The sequence below is a fragment of the Melitaea cinxia genome, chromosome 13 (assembly GCF_905220565.1).
Source record: "Melitaea cinxia chromosome 13, ilMelCinx1.1, whole genome shotgun sequence".
Classification (NCBI taxonomy): domain Eukaryota; kingdom Metazoa; phylum Arthropoda; class Insecta; order Lepidoptera; family Nymphalidae; genus Melitaea; species Melitaea cinxia.
Window position 1 is genome coordinate 9210042 of NC_059406.1, and position 15768 is coordinate 9225809.

Genomic DNA, 15768 nt, shown 5'->3' on the forward strand with positions numbered 1-15768 from the left:
GAATTGTCGGCAATTGACAATTGTAGGTTATGTTTGTATTTCAGTCACTTTAAAGTGCAATGTAATTTGTTGAAATAATGTTTGCTCTTAGCGCCAAACGTCTTTTTTATGCGTGTGACAATTTTCTAATTCGAAGTTTTATAACCGGTACAAAGTTAGAGTATCCTCGAGGAAACCCTGGTATAGAGAATAGGTTAAAAGCATTTCGACAAGACGGCATTAAGATTCGAGAGGATAATGTCGAAGAATACATTGAGGAGTCGGAAAGCAGCTTTTATAATGTATGTTTTTCGATTAATAATCTGCGGTTATCTTTTTAGTAGTACTTACCTCACTGAGTTTCCACGGGATAGTATCACTAAAGCCCGTTGGTTTTCCTATATAACGCAATTTAAAAAAATTACAAATTGTAAGCTGTCTACATAAGAAAGAAACATATTTTACTTACATATTTTAGTCTTTATTCCGCTCAGAGTGAATGTAAAATGTTTTTAAAAACTTTTATAGGTGGATGATACTTATGATCAACATTTAAATGAAACACTAATGGGGAAACATGAATTGCGTGGACACATAGTAAAAGAAAAGTATTTTAAAGAAAACATGCCAAATCTTTTAACTTGGAGTGAAAAGGAACAAATCAGGCACCTTGCTTCCACACAACCTCAAGAATGGACACCTCAGAAACTTGCTGAAAGTTTTCCTGTTACAGAAAATGTTGTAAAGGTACAATTAGTAAAAAGAAAGTTATTGCCATTTTTGTTAGCTAAAAGAGGGCTAGCGCACAGCAAGAAATATTTATTTTGCTCAAAATTTTGAGCGACCCTACTGGGGAAGTACCTGGATTTTACAGAAGATCATAGCTAAACAGTACTATTAGATATTGTTATGTTCCTGTGGTATGTAAGACAACCAGAGCCCTGGGGAGAATTGGAGGTATAAATAAATTGTCGTTTTTTAGAAGTAGGAACTTTATAAAAAAAAACAATTTTGCTCGGCAGAATCTATATTCCGAATTAATGGTAGTTTCACCTTTAGTTATAATAAATTAATTATAACAAATATATTTTTAATAATGAAAAGAATGATTTAAAAGTGCTTTTAAAGCCTACTTTGATGCTATTGGTGTCCATAACATAGGTTCTGAACTAAAATTATTACGATAATTTTTGTCAGCTAGTTTTGATTTGCCTATGAATCACTATCAATTAATAAAATTATCATTTTGTATTAATTGTATACATAATACACAATCACAATTAAAATATGTAGTTCAATACTTAATTTATCGTCCTTAATTATATTTTTGTTGACCTAGTTTTACTAGTAGTACTAAATAAATAAATAATACACATCAACACATTGGGCCTCTACTTTGAACTAACAGTTGTCAGTCATTCTGATAACTTAAAAATCCATATTAATAATATTTAAAATATATTTTATATAAATATAGTGATTTAATATTTTCAGAAATTACTAAAATATCCATGGAAACCGGCAACAGAACAAAGAATAGCTCGTCATGATGCATCAGCTATGAGAAACTGGAAGGAGTTGAAGGAGGGTACATTAGATATACCCGAAAGCTTACGACAACACTTTCTCAAATTCTCAGAAAGAACTATACCACCACTTAATAGAAAGTCTATTAAATTAGATATTTCTCAGGAAACAATAGGTGAATTTGAAGAAATTGTAAAAAGAGAGAACAATAATGAGAAAGCTGCATCTAATAATATAGATCATGATAGTGGTGAATCAAATACAACAAAGAATGAGAAACCAAATATTAAATCAGATTTTAGAAGAGTAACTTTGGATGAATTAGCAAATAAAATAAAAAGTCGCTTAGATCAGGGACTAAATGTAGATGTGCCAGACAGAATTATTGCAGATTCCTTAACAACTTATGAAAAATCAGATAACACACAAGACAATAGTAAGGAAGTTGAATTAGTGCAAACAACAAGTAAAGATAATCAATTAACGCAATTTAAAGAAAATGATAAAGATGTTATTGGGGTGAATTATCCAGAAAGAATTAGGATCCCAAAGAAGGCTTTTAAGAAAGGAGCAACTTATAAAATGAATGATTGTTTTTATGACGACGATGGTAGATTTCTTTATAGAGTAATAGGCATGTCCAATAATAAAAATTAAAATATATTGTAAGTAAACAGTAATGAAATAAAACAATTCAAGTTAAATGAAGCCTTATATTTTTTTATAAAAATTATTACCATTTTGATAAAATACTTGTCCATTACATAAAACAAATTTGAAATTATTATGGAAATGAACTTTTATATAGAATATTATTGCATACCTTTTCAATCATCTATTTTATTAAGGTAATTGTTAAAAAGGAAAAATACAGTTATCTACTATATTATAAAAATACATTTGATTGACTATCAATATTGTACACATAATGGAACTTAAAATATGGCTTTAAAAATCACTTGAGGCAATAAACACAAATATATTTAAAATAAAAATAATATTGATTAGTGATTATACATTTGTATATGACCATGCCATATAAAAACTAACACGTCTAAAAAGCAACTGATTAAATTTAAAAAATAAATTGCCTACATTTTTTAACATCACAACTGCTATGCTTATTGTTATTTAAATAAATAATATGTTCATTTTATCCGGCTTTCACATACAAAACAATGAATTATCTTTAAGATCATGAGTATTTCCGTATATTGTATATTCTGTACACTTCATTTTATTGATAAATTTTATTAAATACAATATAATAAGTAAAATTTGTTAAGTTAGGCCGTTTTTATGTGATAATAGTAATCTTATTTTCGAGTAGTTTACTCACAATTGTTTCAATAATTAAATTATAATACGTATACTTTGACACGTATTGAATACTTGTAATTTGGCAGTCATATTTTTAATGACTTTAAAAACATTTATAGTCCAAGCTAAATAATATTTACTAGCATGACACTAACACAAACAAGTGCATGATTGGAATGAACAGATATATTGTGGATAAAATCTAAAAACGTGTAAATAATTTTTCAAATAAAATATGCAAACAATTGTGTAACAACCACTTTATCACATAGTCGGGTAAACTACATCATTGGCCATTAATTTTTAATAAATTCTTTACACACGTATGTACAGCCATTTAAAATTACGACTCCAAATATTTAGCATTAGCACCCGCAAGACTTACACTAACACACTGAAAACAAAATACATAAAACCAGTAGCGTTATATATACATAAAAATTAAATTTATATACTCCTCAAACAATACTTGGCACTACTTCACTAGTGCGGGGTTTTCTATGCGATTATCATAAAGTATTTTAAGACGATAGTAAAATATAAAAATATACATACAGCCCAGTAAAAACAGAATTTAACCTCGCTCTAAATTTCAGTCCAATTTTTTTAAATAAGTCTTAGAATCGATTACTGAGTATAAAACCCAAAGTGCTGATAGATTCAGGAGCAGCTTCAAGCGCCATCTTGAAAAAAATGTTTTAGTCGATATCTCCGATACAATGCAGTTTAGAGCAAAAATTATGGAGACCATTATTGTAGAGAGTGAAATTTCGCATCATTTGTTTCATGTAAACGTTTTTTTTTGGAAAACTTTCCGTTTGCGATTTATGGCCTTATTAATTATTAATAAACTGGTGTTTCTATCTCGGCCGATAATATTTTAAATAATAGATTAATAATAATAAATGTCAGCATTTTGTGATCCTAAACCTTATTAAAAAAATTGTTCCATAGTTTACTGTGAGGTTGAACAAAAACCAAAACTGATATTATTACTGATCTATAGTCTGTTCAACGAGAAGAGATACCAAATGTAAACAAAGCCCATCATTTTTTCGTAGCGACGACGGAACAAACAAAATATAATCTATCTCTTTCTATCTTGTTTGTTTGCTATCTGCTGCACGTCTCTCTGCAAGGTCGAACGATATTTTAACTGGCCTTGAAAACAATCGGACCGCGTACGGCCCTTTGAATTTGTATTATTTATTTTTATTTCATTTCGTGTCCTGAAGCGCTCGGGTGATTTTTATATTTCGATAACTATTATTTAAGAAGTATCAAATATTAAATACATAATTATATTTAATTAATTATATTTAATTTAGTAATTACAAAATATAAATATATTTTACATTTAAAATTTTTGTGTAAGTAAAAAAAAGGTTACAAAACCCTGCATAGTTGAATGACCTCGTATTTGGTTTGTTTACATTTGGTATCTCGGCTCGTTGAACGCACTATAATACGAGATTATGATTTTCAGTTCAACACTTTTTTTAACCAATTATTATAGAACATTTATGCCACATCACGTCGTGCTGGTGTAATTTTAATAATTATAAATTAAATTTTGTACGGTGTGTAATTTTTGTAAGCGATTGAGATTTCGATAAATGGTTTCTCGCTAACGTAACAAAAAAAAGTAGAATAAGAGCTTTAATTTTTTAAAATATTAGACCGTAATTCAATTTATATTTAATGTCATTCCTGAATAAGGCAAAAACGAGGTTTTTAATAGTTTTAAAAAAATAAGATGTTTCAAATTGAACTGATGAACTTAAATATATTGGACGGCGAACGAGCGTTCTGTTTAATGTAACCACGAAGTATAGATGAAGGAGTCCTTTGAATACTTTTTAAATCACGTACATTTTCATAATCCGAATTCGAAATTTAGTATGTGATTTTTAATGACAGGTGGTTAATACTAGTTCATCGAATCTTATAAATGTATGAAGCGAATATGCCTAGTGATCTGTTGACGATTTTTTTACGTGTAGTCCGAGAGATACCTAAAAGCAGTCCGAGAGATACCTAAGAGCTTACAAGTCGTGTTATTATTGATAGAGAATTTTATTATTATTAGACAAAGTGTAAAATGTGTACTTGCTTTGTTATAATTTCAATATTTTTATGTATTTTGGCGTAGTCTACGACAAATTTCTTTATCACTATAGGTATTTTACCAGCAGATTTTTCGAATATATGGATTCGTAAAGATATCTTAAGATATTTGGTCATAAATTGTTAACGGTTAAATATAATTAGGGTTACACGTAGAAAAGTACATCAGATTTCGAAGACACATCGAACAACATTTAGTGTCAGACAATATATTAAATCTCGATACTTCTACAAACGAAACTATATTAGGCGTATTGATACTTGGACCGCATAGAATAAAAATCTAAACACATTTAACATTTAAGTTTACAGCGTATTCGTAGTCTTATTTAATATTATCGTCATACGTAATGGAGTTTTAGTTTTGTCTATTTTTACGCGTATATTTGCGGATAACATTGATAATTGATTATTTGAGGGTTAATTTGCGAGAGGGATAATTGATAAAGCTGTCTTGTTAACAATGAGACTCCATTGACTAAATTGTAATAGACACTTATAGTCGTGATATCTGTATTGCCATAGCGTGTCAATGTATCGATTGCGTCTGTTGCTGGACAATTGCGTCAAATGAGTGGAGCCTTATCAACAATATTGCTCCACTACTTATTAAGAAATATATGTACTCGCAACAAGCAAGAGTTCTTGAAATATTCCGATATCCAATTACTATCCGTTTTCTTCCTTCTGAGGGAGATATTACAAATTTAATACTTAAAATTTAGAGGTTCTAGGCCGTATTTTAAGTGAAGACGACCGAGTCCAAACGTAGTAATAATGAAAGAGACCCTGAGACAAAGACGAATTTAGCAGAATTTAATGCTCCCTCTGGTGCTCGAGGCCAGTACTGTTGTGCTTAGGTAAAAGGCAGTAGTGTTAATATCAAAACTAGAAAATATGAGTTTAAATTTTTGGAGTTGTTTGAACGAAATACATAAAATAAACGTAATGGTGTTAACATTTTACAAAAATGGTTACCTTTTACTTAAGCACGGCAGAGCACGAGTATGCAGTTGAAATGTATAATGTGGAAATAGTCATCGACACAAGTCGAGTGGAGAAGGCGCTATTCGTGCTAGTTACTGACACAAGTGTACAGCGGAGTGCGGCGCTAGTCGAGCGCGGGCAGGCGCAGGCGCTTGAAGTAGTGCCGGCAGCACAGCGCGGTGGGCGAGGGCGGCAGGTCGCGCGCGCGCGCCTCGGCGCCCAGCTGCTCCAGCGCGCGCGCGTACTCGCCCTGCAGCGCCACCAGGTCGATGTTCTGCTCGCCCAGCGCCGCCATCGCCAGGAACAGGATGTCTCTGCCGGGAAATGACGTACTTCATAGTAGGGGAGCCCTACCGGTACCGGGGATTTTGGGAGTGACTCGAGCGCAACAGATACACATAATGAGGGTAGTTGTGTACCTTGAGAAGTACTTCAACTATACTTGAGCCTTTTATAGTGCGAAACGCCGAGGGCAACCCGATCAGATTGGTAAAAAAGAGTGTTGAGTGCTTCAGATTATTATGCTATACGGGCGCTTCACCTTGTTCTCGTTATACTGACCCAAAATCTGACACAATGTGTTTAAACAAATATTTTAGTGGGAATTCTCGCTACTGGGTAGCAAAAACACCCTCCCTGTTCAAAAAGTTAAAAGCACCTGCATTATTCGAAGGTATCCATTTAGACTTCTATTTCAGAACACGAAATCATCAGCCTCTATTTTTTTTTGAGCATTTTAGCCATGTTATCCTATTCTTATAGAGATTTTCAACTAACCTGTAGTAGGAATAGTATCGTTTGTTTCCGCAAGTGGATTCTCTCCACGCAGCTAGTTTTCGAATTGCATCAGAGAGATCATTGCTCAAGAGACCGTCCAGTACTGCTAGAACAACCCTGTTTAACAGAATTTTCTAGTTAAAATTTTTTGAACATCCATTTTTATAAATTCAATACTTTTTATATTTAGCAACGGTGGGAAAATTTATTTTGTTTCCGTACGCTTGTGTATACCAGCGCGTCACGTGGTTGCGTGTTTGTGCGTTGTATGTGTGCATTGCATGCATGTGTTTGTGTGCGGTGCGAGTATGCATGCGTTAGTGCAGTACGTGCGTGTGTGTGCGGTACGTGTCGTGTCGCGTGACTCACGAGTGGTGCTTGGAGCAGTCGTGGTCGGTGAGCAGCAGCGCGCGCAAGGCCCGCGAGCGCGGCTGCTGGCGGCCGCGCCAGGCGCGGTACGTGCGTGTGTTGTGTGTGTGTGTGTGCGGTACGTGTCGTGTCGCGGGACTCACGAGTGGTGCTTGGAGCAGTCGTGGTCGGTGAGCAGCAGCGCGCGCAAGGCCCGCGAGCGCGGCTGCTGGCGGCCGCGCCAGGCGCGGTACGTGCGTGTGTTGTGTGTGTGTGTGCGGTACGTGTCGTGTCGCGGGACTCACGAGTGGTGCTTGGAGCAGTCGTGGTCGGTGAGCAGCAGCGCGCGCAAGGCCCGCGAGCGCGGCTGCTGGCGGCCGCGCCAGGCGCGGTACGTGCGTGTGTTGTGTGTGTGTGTGCGGTACGTGTCGTGTCGCGGGACTCACGAGTGGTGCTTGGAGCAGTCGTGGTCGGTGAGCAGCAGCGCGCGCAAGGCCCGCGAGCGCGGCTGCTGGCGGCCGCGCCAGGCGCGGTACGTGCGTGTGTTGTGTGTGTGTGTGTGCGGTACGTGTCGTGTCGCGGGACTCACGAGTGGTGCTTGGAGCAGTCGTGGTCGGTGAGCAGCAGCGCGCGCAAGGCCCGCGAGCGCGGCTGCTGGCGGCCGCGCCAGGCGCGGTACGTGCGTGTGTTGTGTGTGTGTGTGCGGTACGTGTCGTGTCGCGGGACTCACGAGTGGTGCTTGGAGCAGTCGTGGTCGGTGAGCAGCAGCGCGCGCAAGGCCCGCGAGCGCGGCTGCTGGCGGCCGCGCCAGGCGCGGTACGTGCGTGTGTTGTGTGTGTGTGTGCGGTACGTGTCGTGTCGCGGGACTCACGAGTGGTGCTTGGAGCAGTCGTGGTCGGTGAGCAGCAGCGCGCGCAAGGCCCGCGAGCGCGGCTGCTGGCGGCCGCGCCAGGCGCGGTACGTGCGTGTGTTGTGTGTGTGTGTGTGCGGTACGTGTCGTGTCGCGGGACTCACGAGTGGTGCTTGGAGCAGTCGTGGTCGGTGAGCAGCAGCGCGCGCAAGGCCCGCGAGCGCGGCTGCTGGCGGCCGCGCCAGGCGCGGTACGTGCGTGTGTTGTGTGTGTGTGTGCGGTACGTGTCGTGTCGCGGGACTCACGAGTGGTGCTTGGAGCAGTCGTGGTCGGTGAGCAGCAGCGCGCGCAAGGCCCGCGAGCGCGGCTGCTGGCGGCCGCGCCAGGCGCGGTACGTGCGTGTGTTGTGTGTGTGTGTGCGGTACGTGTCGTGTCGCGGGACTCACGAGTGGTGCTTGGAGCAGTCGTGGTCGGTGAGCAGCAGCGCGCGCAAGGCCCGCGAGCGCGGCTGCTGGCGGCCGCGCCAGGCGCGGTACGTGCGTGTGTTGTGTGTGTGTGTGTGCGGTACGTGTCGTGTCGCGGGACTCACGAGTGGTGCTTGGAGCAGTCGTGGTCGGTGAGCAGCAGCGCGCGCAAGGCCCGCGAGCGCGGCTGCTGGCGGCCGCGCCAGGCGCGGTACGTGCGTGTGTTGTGTGTGTGTGTGCGGTACGTGTCGTGTCGCGGGACTCACGAGTGGTGCTTGGAGCAGTCGTGGTCGGTGAGCAGCAGCGCGCGCAAGGCCCGCGAGCGCGGCTGCTGGTGGCCGCGCCAGGCGCGGTACGTGCGTGTGTTGTGTGTGTGTGTGCGGTACGTGTCGTGTCGCGGGACTCACGAGTGGTGCTTGGAGCAGTCGTGGTCGGTGAGCAGCAGCGCGCGCAAGGCCCGCGAGCGCGGCTGCTGGCGGCCGCGCCAGGCGCGGTACGTGCGTGTGTTGTGTGTGTGTGTGCGGTACGTGTCGTGTCGCGGGACTCACGAGTGGTGCTTGGAGCAGTCGTGGTCGGTGAGCAGCAGCGCGCGCAAGGCCCGCGAGCGCGGCTGCTGGCGGCCGCGCCAGGCGCGGTACGTGCGTGTGTTGTGTGTGTGTGTGTGCGGTACGTGTCGTGTCGCGGGACTCACGAGTGGTGCTTGGAGCAGTCGTGGTCGGTGAGCAGCAGCGCGCGCAAGGCCCGCGAGCGCGGCTGCTGGCGGCCGCGCCAGGCGCGGTACGTGCGTGTGTTGTGTGTGTGTGTGCGGTACGTGTCGTGTCGCGGGACTCACGAGTGGTGCTTGGAGCAGTCGTGGTCGGTGAGCAGCAGCGCGCGCAAGGCCCGCGAGCGCGGCTGCTGGCGGCCGCGCCAGGCGCGGTACGTGCGTGTGTTGTGTGTGTGTGTGCGGTACGTGTCGTGTCGCGGGACTCACGAGTGGTGCTTGGAGCAGTCGTGGTCGGTGAGCAGCAGCGCGCGCAAGGCCCGCGAGCGCGGCTGCTGGCGGCCGCGCCAGGCGCGGTACGTGCGTGTGTTGTGTGTGTGTGTGCGGTACGTGTCGTGTCGCGGGACTCACGAGTGGTGCTTGGAGCAGTCGTGGTCGGTGAGCAGCAGCGCGCGCAAGGCCCGCGAGCGCGGCTGCTGGCGGCCGCGCCAGGCGCGGTACGTGCGTGTGTTGTGTGTGTGTGTGCGGTACGTGTCGTGTCGCGGGACTCACGAGTGGTGCTTGGAGCAGTCGTGGTCGGTGAGCAGCAGCGCGCGCAAGGCCCGCGAGCGCGGCTGCTGGCGGCCGCGCCAGGCGCGGTACGTGCGTGTGTTGTGTGTGTGTGTGTGCGGTACGTGTCGTGTCGCGGGACTCACGAGTGGTGCTTGGAGCAGTCGTGGTCGGTGAGCAGCAGCGCGCGCAAGGCCCGCGAGCGCGGCTGCTGGCGGCCGCGCCAGGCGCGGTACGTGCGTGTGTTGTGTGTGTGTGTGCGGTACGTGTCGTGTCGCGGGACTCACGAGTGGTGCTTGGAGCAGTCGTGGTCGGTGAGCAGCAGCGCGCGCAAGGCCCGCGAGCGCGGCTGCTGGCGGCCGCGCCAGGCGCGGTACGTGCGTGTGTTGTGTGTGTGTGTGTGTGCGGTACGTGTCGTGTCGCGGGACTCACGAGTGGTGCTTGGAGCAGTCGTGGTCGGTGAGCAGCAGCGCGCGCAAGGCCCGCGAGCGCGGCTGCTGGCGGCCGCGCCAGGCGCGGTACGTGCGTGTGTTGTGTGTGTGTGTGCGGTACGTGTCGTGTCGCGGGACTCACGAGTGGTGCTTGGAGCAGTCGTGGTCGGTGAGCAGCAGCGCGCGCAAGGCCCGCGAGCGCGGCTGCTGGCGGCCGCGCCAGGCGCGGTACGTGCGTGTGTTGTGTGTGTGTGTGCGGTACGTGTCGTGTCGCGGGACTCACGAGTGGTGCTTGGAGCAGTCGTGGTCGGTGAGCAGCAGCGCGCGCAAGGCCCGCGAGCGCGGCTGCTGGCGGCCGCGCCAGGCGCGGTACGTGCGTGTGTTGTGTGTGTGTGTGTGCGGTACGTGTCGTGTCGCGGGACTCACGAGTGGTGCTTGGAGCAGTCGTGGTCGGTGAGCAGCAGCGCGCGCAAGGCCCGCGAGCGCGGCTGCTGGCGGCCGCGCCAGGCGCGGTACGTGCGTGTGTTGTGTGTGTGTGTGCGGTACGTGTCGTGTCGCGGGACTCACGAGTGGTGCTTGGAGCAGTCGTGGTCGGTGAGCAGCAGCGCGCGCAAGGCCCGCGAGCGCGGCTGCTGGCGGCCGCGCCAGGCGCGGTACGTGCGTGTGTTGTGTGTGTGTGTGCGGTACGTGTCGTGTCGCGGGACTCACGAGTGGTGCTTGGAGCAGTCGTGGTCGGTGAGCAGCAGCGCGCGCAAGGCCCGCGAGCGCGGCTGCTGGCGGCCGCGCCAGGCGCGGTACGTGCGTGTGTTGTGTGTGTGTGTGTGCGGTACGTGTCGTGTCGCGGGACTCACGAGTGGTGCTTGGAGCAGTCGTGGTCGGTGAGCAGCAGCGCGCGCAAGGCCCGCGAGCGCGGCTGCTGGCGGCCGCGCCAGGCGCGGTACGTGCGTGTGTTGTGTGTGTGTGTGCGGTACGTGTCGTGTCGCGGGACTCACGAGTGGTGCTTGGAGCAGTCGTGGTCGGTGAGCAGCAGCGCGCGCAAGGCCCGCGAGCGCGGCTGCTGGCGGCCGCGCCAGGCGCGGTACGTGCGTGTGTTGTGTGTGTGTGTGCGGTACGTGTCGTGTCGCGGGACTCACGAGTGGTGCTTGGAGCAGTCGTGGTCGGTGAGCAGCAGCGCGCGCAAGGCCCGCGAGCGCGGCTGCTGGCGGCCGCGCCAGGCGCAGTACGTGCGTGTGTTGTGTGTGTGTGTGCGGTACGTGTCGTGTCGCGGGACTCACGAGTGGTGCTTGGAGCAGTCGTGGTCGGTGAGCAGCAGCGCGCGCAAGGCCCGCGAGCGCGGCTGCTGGCGGCCGCGCCAGGCGCGGTACGTGCGTGTGTTGTGTGTGTGTGTGCGGTACGTGTCGTGTCGCGGGACTCACGAGTGGTGCTTGGAGCAGTCGTGGTCGGTGAGCAGCAGCGCGCGCAAGGCCCGCGAGCGCGGCTGCTGGCGGCCGCGCCAGGCGCGGTACGTGCGTGTGTTGTGTGTGTGTGTGCGGTACGTGTCGTGTCGCGGGACTCACGAGTGGTGCTTGGAGCAGTCGTGGTCGGTGAGCAGCAGCGCGCGCAAGGCCCGCGAGCGCGGCTGCTGGCGGCCGCGCCAGGCGCGGTACGTGCGTGTGTTGTGTGTGTGTGTGCGGTACGTGTCGTGTCGCGGGACTCACGAGTGGTGCTTGGAGCAGTCGTGGTCGGTGAGCAGCAGCGCGCGCAAGGCCCGCGAGCGCGGCTGCTGGCGGCCGCGCCAGGCGCGGTACGTGCGTGTGTTGTGTGTGTGTGTGCGGTACGTGTCGTGTCGCGGGACTCACGAGTGGTGCTTGGAGCAGTCGTGGTCGGTGAGCAGCAGCGCGCGCAAGGCCCGCGAGCGCGGCTGCTGGCGGCCGCGCCAGGCGCGGTACGTGCGTGTGTTGTGTGTGTGTGTGCGGTACGTGTCGTGTCGCGGGACTCACGAGTGGTGCTTGGAGCAGTCGTGGTCGGTGAGCAGCAGCGCGCGCAAGGCCCGCGAGCGCGGCTGCTGGCGGCCGCGCCAAGCGCGGTACGTGCGTGTGTTGTGTGTGTGTGTGCGGTACGTGTCGTGTCGCGGGACTCACGAGTGGTGCTTGGAGCAGTCGTGGTCGGTGAGCAGCAGCGCGCGCAAGGCCCGCGAGCGCGGCTGCTGGCGGCCGCGCCAGGCGCGGTACGTGCGTGTGTTGTGTGTGTGTGTGCGGTACGTGTCGTGTCGCGGGACTCACGAGTGGTGCTTGGAGCAGTCGTGGTCGGTGAGCAGCAGCGCGCGCAAGGCCCGCGAGCGCGGCTGCTGGCGGCCGCGCCAGGCGCGGTACGTGCGTGTGTTGTGTGTGTGTGTGCGGTACGTGTCGTGTCGCGGGACTCACGAGTGGTGCTTGGAGCAGTCGTGGTCGGTGAGCAGCAGCGCGCGCAAGGCCCGCGAGCGCGGCTGCTGGCGGCCGCGCCAGGCGCGGTACAGCGCCGGCGCCTCGCCCTCCGCGCGCGCGCCCTCCCACGTGCACTCCAGCCGCACGCCTGCGACCACTGCACCGTGTTACAGAGAGGACAGAGGACAGCACTGCCTTGCTCAGGTAAGAGGCAGTAAATATCATAATTTGATAAATTTAGCTCAAACTATTGAAAGCAAATTAAATCGTCACAAAAATATTATGATCATATGTTTAAAAGTAAATAAATAAAATTATACCAGTAGGTTTGTCCGCATCGGGCAATGTGTCAGAGCTCTGATACTTCGCTGAGTAGTCGGGATCCAGCAAGTCGAGCAGGTGATTCTCGATATTGGCACGTTCTAAGAACCAAACTAGGTTCCAATACACTATCGGGTGTGATTCTACAAACTCTGGTTCGGCTAGACAGGAATCGCCTTCTCTACCTGAAAACATCAATACACGTTTTTAATATGTTTTTTTAAAAAAAGTTTCACTATAATATTTGTGCCTTACCTAAAATTGATTCGAATTCTTTCCTCAGCACCAATGGATTTAAGTAAGGCACGCTCAACGTTTCTGCTTGCGTTTGTCCTATTCGTATTATCTGAAACATACATGAGACTTTATAAGAATTTTATATAGCATATTATTTTATATTAAAGTGAGTTTGCTAAAAATCGATCTAGCAGTTTGATTAATTCTTCTTTTTCTTCCTCGTTCCTTCAATGATGAGGCTCGCGACCACGCATGATACGTCCCCATTGAAGGCGATCATAAGCATCATGTGTTACACGGTGCAAGCCGCCTCCCACTTTATTTTTGATGACAACCGACCATCTTGCTTGTTCTCCCTTTGGCGCGTTTCCGTCAACTTGATTTAGTACTATAAGTTTCTCGAGACTATGCTTAGGAGACCACATAATGTGCCCGAAGAAAGTAAGGGCCCACTCCATGCAGATTGTTGAAAGTCGCTTGGTGGTGATGAGCTCTTGTAAAACTGACTCGTTCGTCTTCATGGCAGTCCAAGGGGTTCGGAGTAGTCTTTACCAGCACCACATTTAAAATGCATTGATCTTGCTGCAATCACGACTTCTGAGGCACCAAGTTTCCGAGCCCTACAAGAATATCGAGAACACAAGAGCTGACCAGACGGACTTCGGTTATGCGATGGATACACGACTTGTTTAAGTTGGTCATTGCACTTTTAGCAATTTCAACACGTCGGCGAATTTCTTCAGTGCAGCTACACCATTAACATTATTTATTAACGACCCAAGATAGACAAACTCATTGAATTTTGCGCAATTTTATTCATTAGCTCTATCAAAATGGTTATGATAATCATTTTTAGCATAAAGTGGAATCATTTTTTTTTTAAATTACTGTTATTTGCGTTTAGTTTTTAAAGGCTTTTAACTTGCAATGTATGTATGTACGTATGCAAAATATATATGTATGTCCCTGAATCCTGCGACTCAATTTTGAAGCATATATCTTCACCCTATGGAGCTGAAATTTTGTACATACGCTTAGTTTGGATGACAAGGCATGGTTAGCTATGTGACGTCATTCTGGATTCAAAGATGATGATAGCAAAGTAGTATGGTTGATGCTACAATATGGGTATCAAATGATGGCTTGTTGAGAATAACTAGAAAAATAAAGTGACGTCACTCAAAATTCAACAAGGCGGACTAAATTTTTAATGCACATGGATATCAAATAAATAGGCTTGTTGAAAGTGGCTCGAAAATCCAATATGGTGGCCTAAGTTTTTTGTTTTGAGTATAAAATAAAAGAATTTTCTAAGAATACCATACTGAAATTTTAATTTTAAATTTTCCAAATAAGTAAATACGAGTACTCAAGTCTTAGGAAAAGCTTTTATATCATATAAATTGTGTAATAGCGTTATATGTTGATAAAAAAAGTTTTAAACGAAAAGTTTATTTCATTCGTTTTAGTGCATTAAAGTAAAAGCTTGTTTTCTTAAAGAGGTTTTTTATTTATATTTTTTTTACCTAACATTAATTATTATCGTATACCTGAGCGGAGAGCAGTGGCACGGTGTGTCGTCCGCACGCGGTGCAGCGCGTATTGAGGTTGGAGTCGTCGGCCGCCCAACCCGCCATGATATCTTCATCATACAGGTAGGACAGACACTGATGGCACTGCGAGCACGAAGTTATATACACCTCTACTGCCGGATTTGTAGTCTTCGCGTTGTCCTGCTGGAAATATTTACCACTTTAACACCACTAACTATAAAGAAAATTAAGGTGAGTAAAAAATTAGCCGTCCAGTTATCTTTCATTTTCTGAAAATATCGAATAAATTCAGATCATTCAAGAAAGCGATTGTGTAGTATCTGTGGAGAAAGTTAAATGTCAATTTATTTTTTTTATCTTAGAATCAATCGGAAATTCATTCTTGTTTAGGTAAATAATTGTGAAATAATTTTTAGCATAAGGAAACTTACACAATTCGTAGGGAATTATTTTAAGGCAAGTATATTCACCAAACCACAGCACAGTAAAAAGTGCACTAAGCTCTAACCTCCTCCTTCACAGGATAAGAGATTTTTGGGCAGTAGAGAGATATTTGCAGACTGATACAGTGCAATTTTAACAGTTTCAAAAATTTCATGACTTAATGAGAGAAGTGTTAGTAGCCCTTTGTTTAGGTGAAAGCGGTCGCACAGACGGGGCAATCATCGGGGCGACAAAGATGGCATGCGTTAGCGATCCCGCGACACTCCACTATGAAAACGAGGGCTACACTGCTCGGTTTTAGTAGAAAGTCTGGCATGTTATGACTGTGTCGGGAGCCTCACACTGCCTTAACCATTGTTAGCGGGATCAGTGCATAAAGGAATTTCTCAGCGACAAAAAAAAGGGTTAGTCGCGTGTGGTGGTAGCGATCGGAAGGTGACTCACAGTGGAGGGGTAGAGGTTGTCCGGCAGGTGCGCCAGGAGCGTGGCCAGCGAGCCGCGCTCCATGCTGCACGCCAGCTCCGCGTCACTGGACGCCCGCCGGAAGCCACCCGTCGACGCGTACTCTGACATATATAAAAGGTCCATTATTTGTATGATATTATGATATTACAGCCTATACAGTCCACTGCTGGACATAGGCCTCCACAAGTTAACGCCAAAAATAACGTGAACTCACGTGTTTTGCCCATAGTCACCACGCTGGGCAGGCAAGTTGGTGACCGCAGTACTGGCTTTGTCGCACCGAA

General features: G+C 47.1%; 2 protein-coding genes across 2 annotated transcripts in view; one reads left to right on the plus strand and one right to left on the minus strand.

The window, feature by feature from the left end:
• Positions 1-2210, plus strand: LOC123658873 (neugrin). The gene is made up of 3 exons (XM_045594163.1): positions 1-281; positions 508-726; positions 1474-2210. Exons 1-3 carry the CDS (start codon positions 78-80, stop codon positions 2161-2163), a joined length of 1113 nt encoding a protein of 370 aa, XP_045450119.1. The 5' UTR covers positions 1-77; the 3' UTR covers positions 2164-2210.
• Positions 2211-5752: 3542 nt separating this feature from the next.
• The window catches only part of LOC123658882 (DENN domain-containing protein Crag), a 51348-nt gene continuing 41332 nt past the window's right edge, over positions 5753-15768 (minus strand). Inside the window, exons 29-35 of the mRNA XM_045594173.1 lie at positions 15464-15585; positions 14573-14758; positions 13041-13131; positions 12785-12970; positions 12465-12612; positions 6718-6834; positions 5753-6254 (exon numbers count right to left, since the gene is read on the minus strand). Of these exons, the coding sequence (XP_045450129.1) occupies positions 6065-6254; positions 6718-6834; positions 12465-12612; positions 12785-12970; positions 13041-13131; positions 14573-14758; positions 15464-15585 (1040 nt within the window). The 3' untranslated portion in view covers positions 5753-6064. The remainder of the gene's footprint in view (positions 6255-6717; positions 6835-12464; positions 12613-12784; positions 12971-13040; positions 13132-14572; positions 14759-15463; positions 15586-15768) is intronic.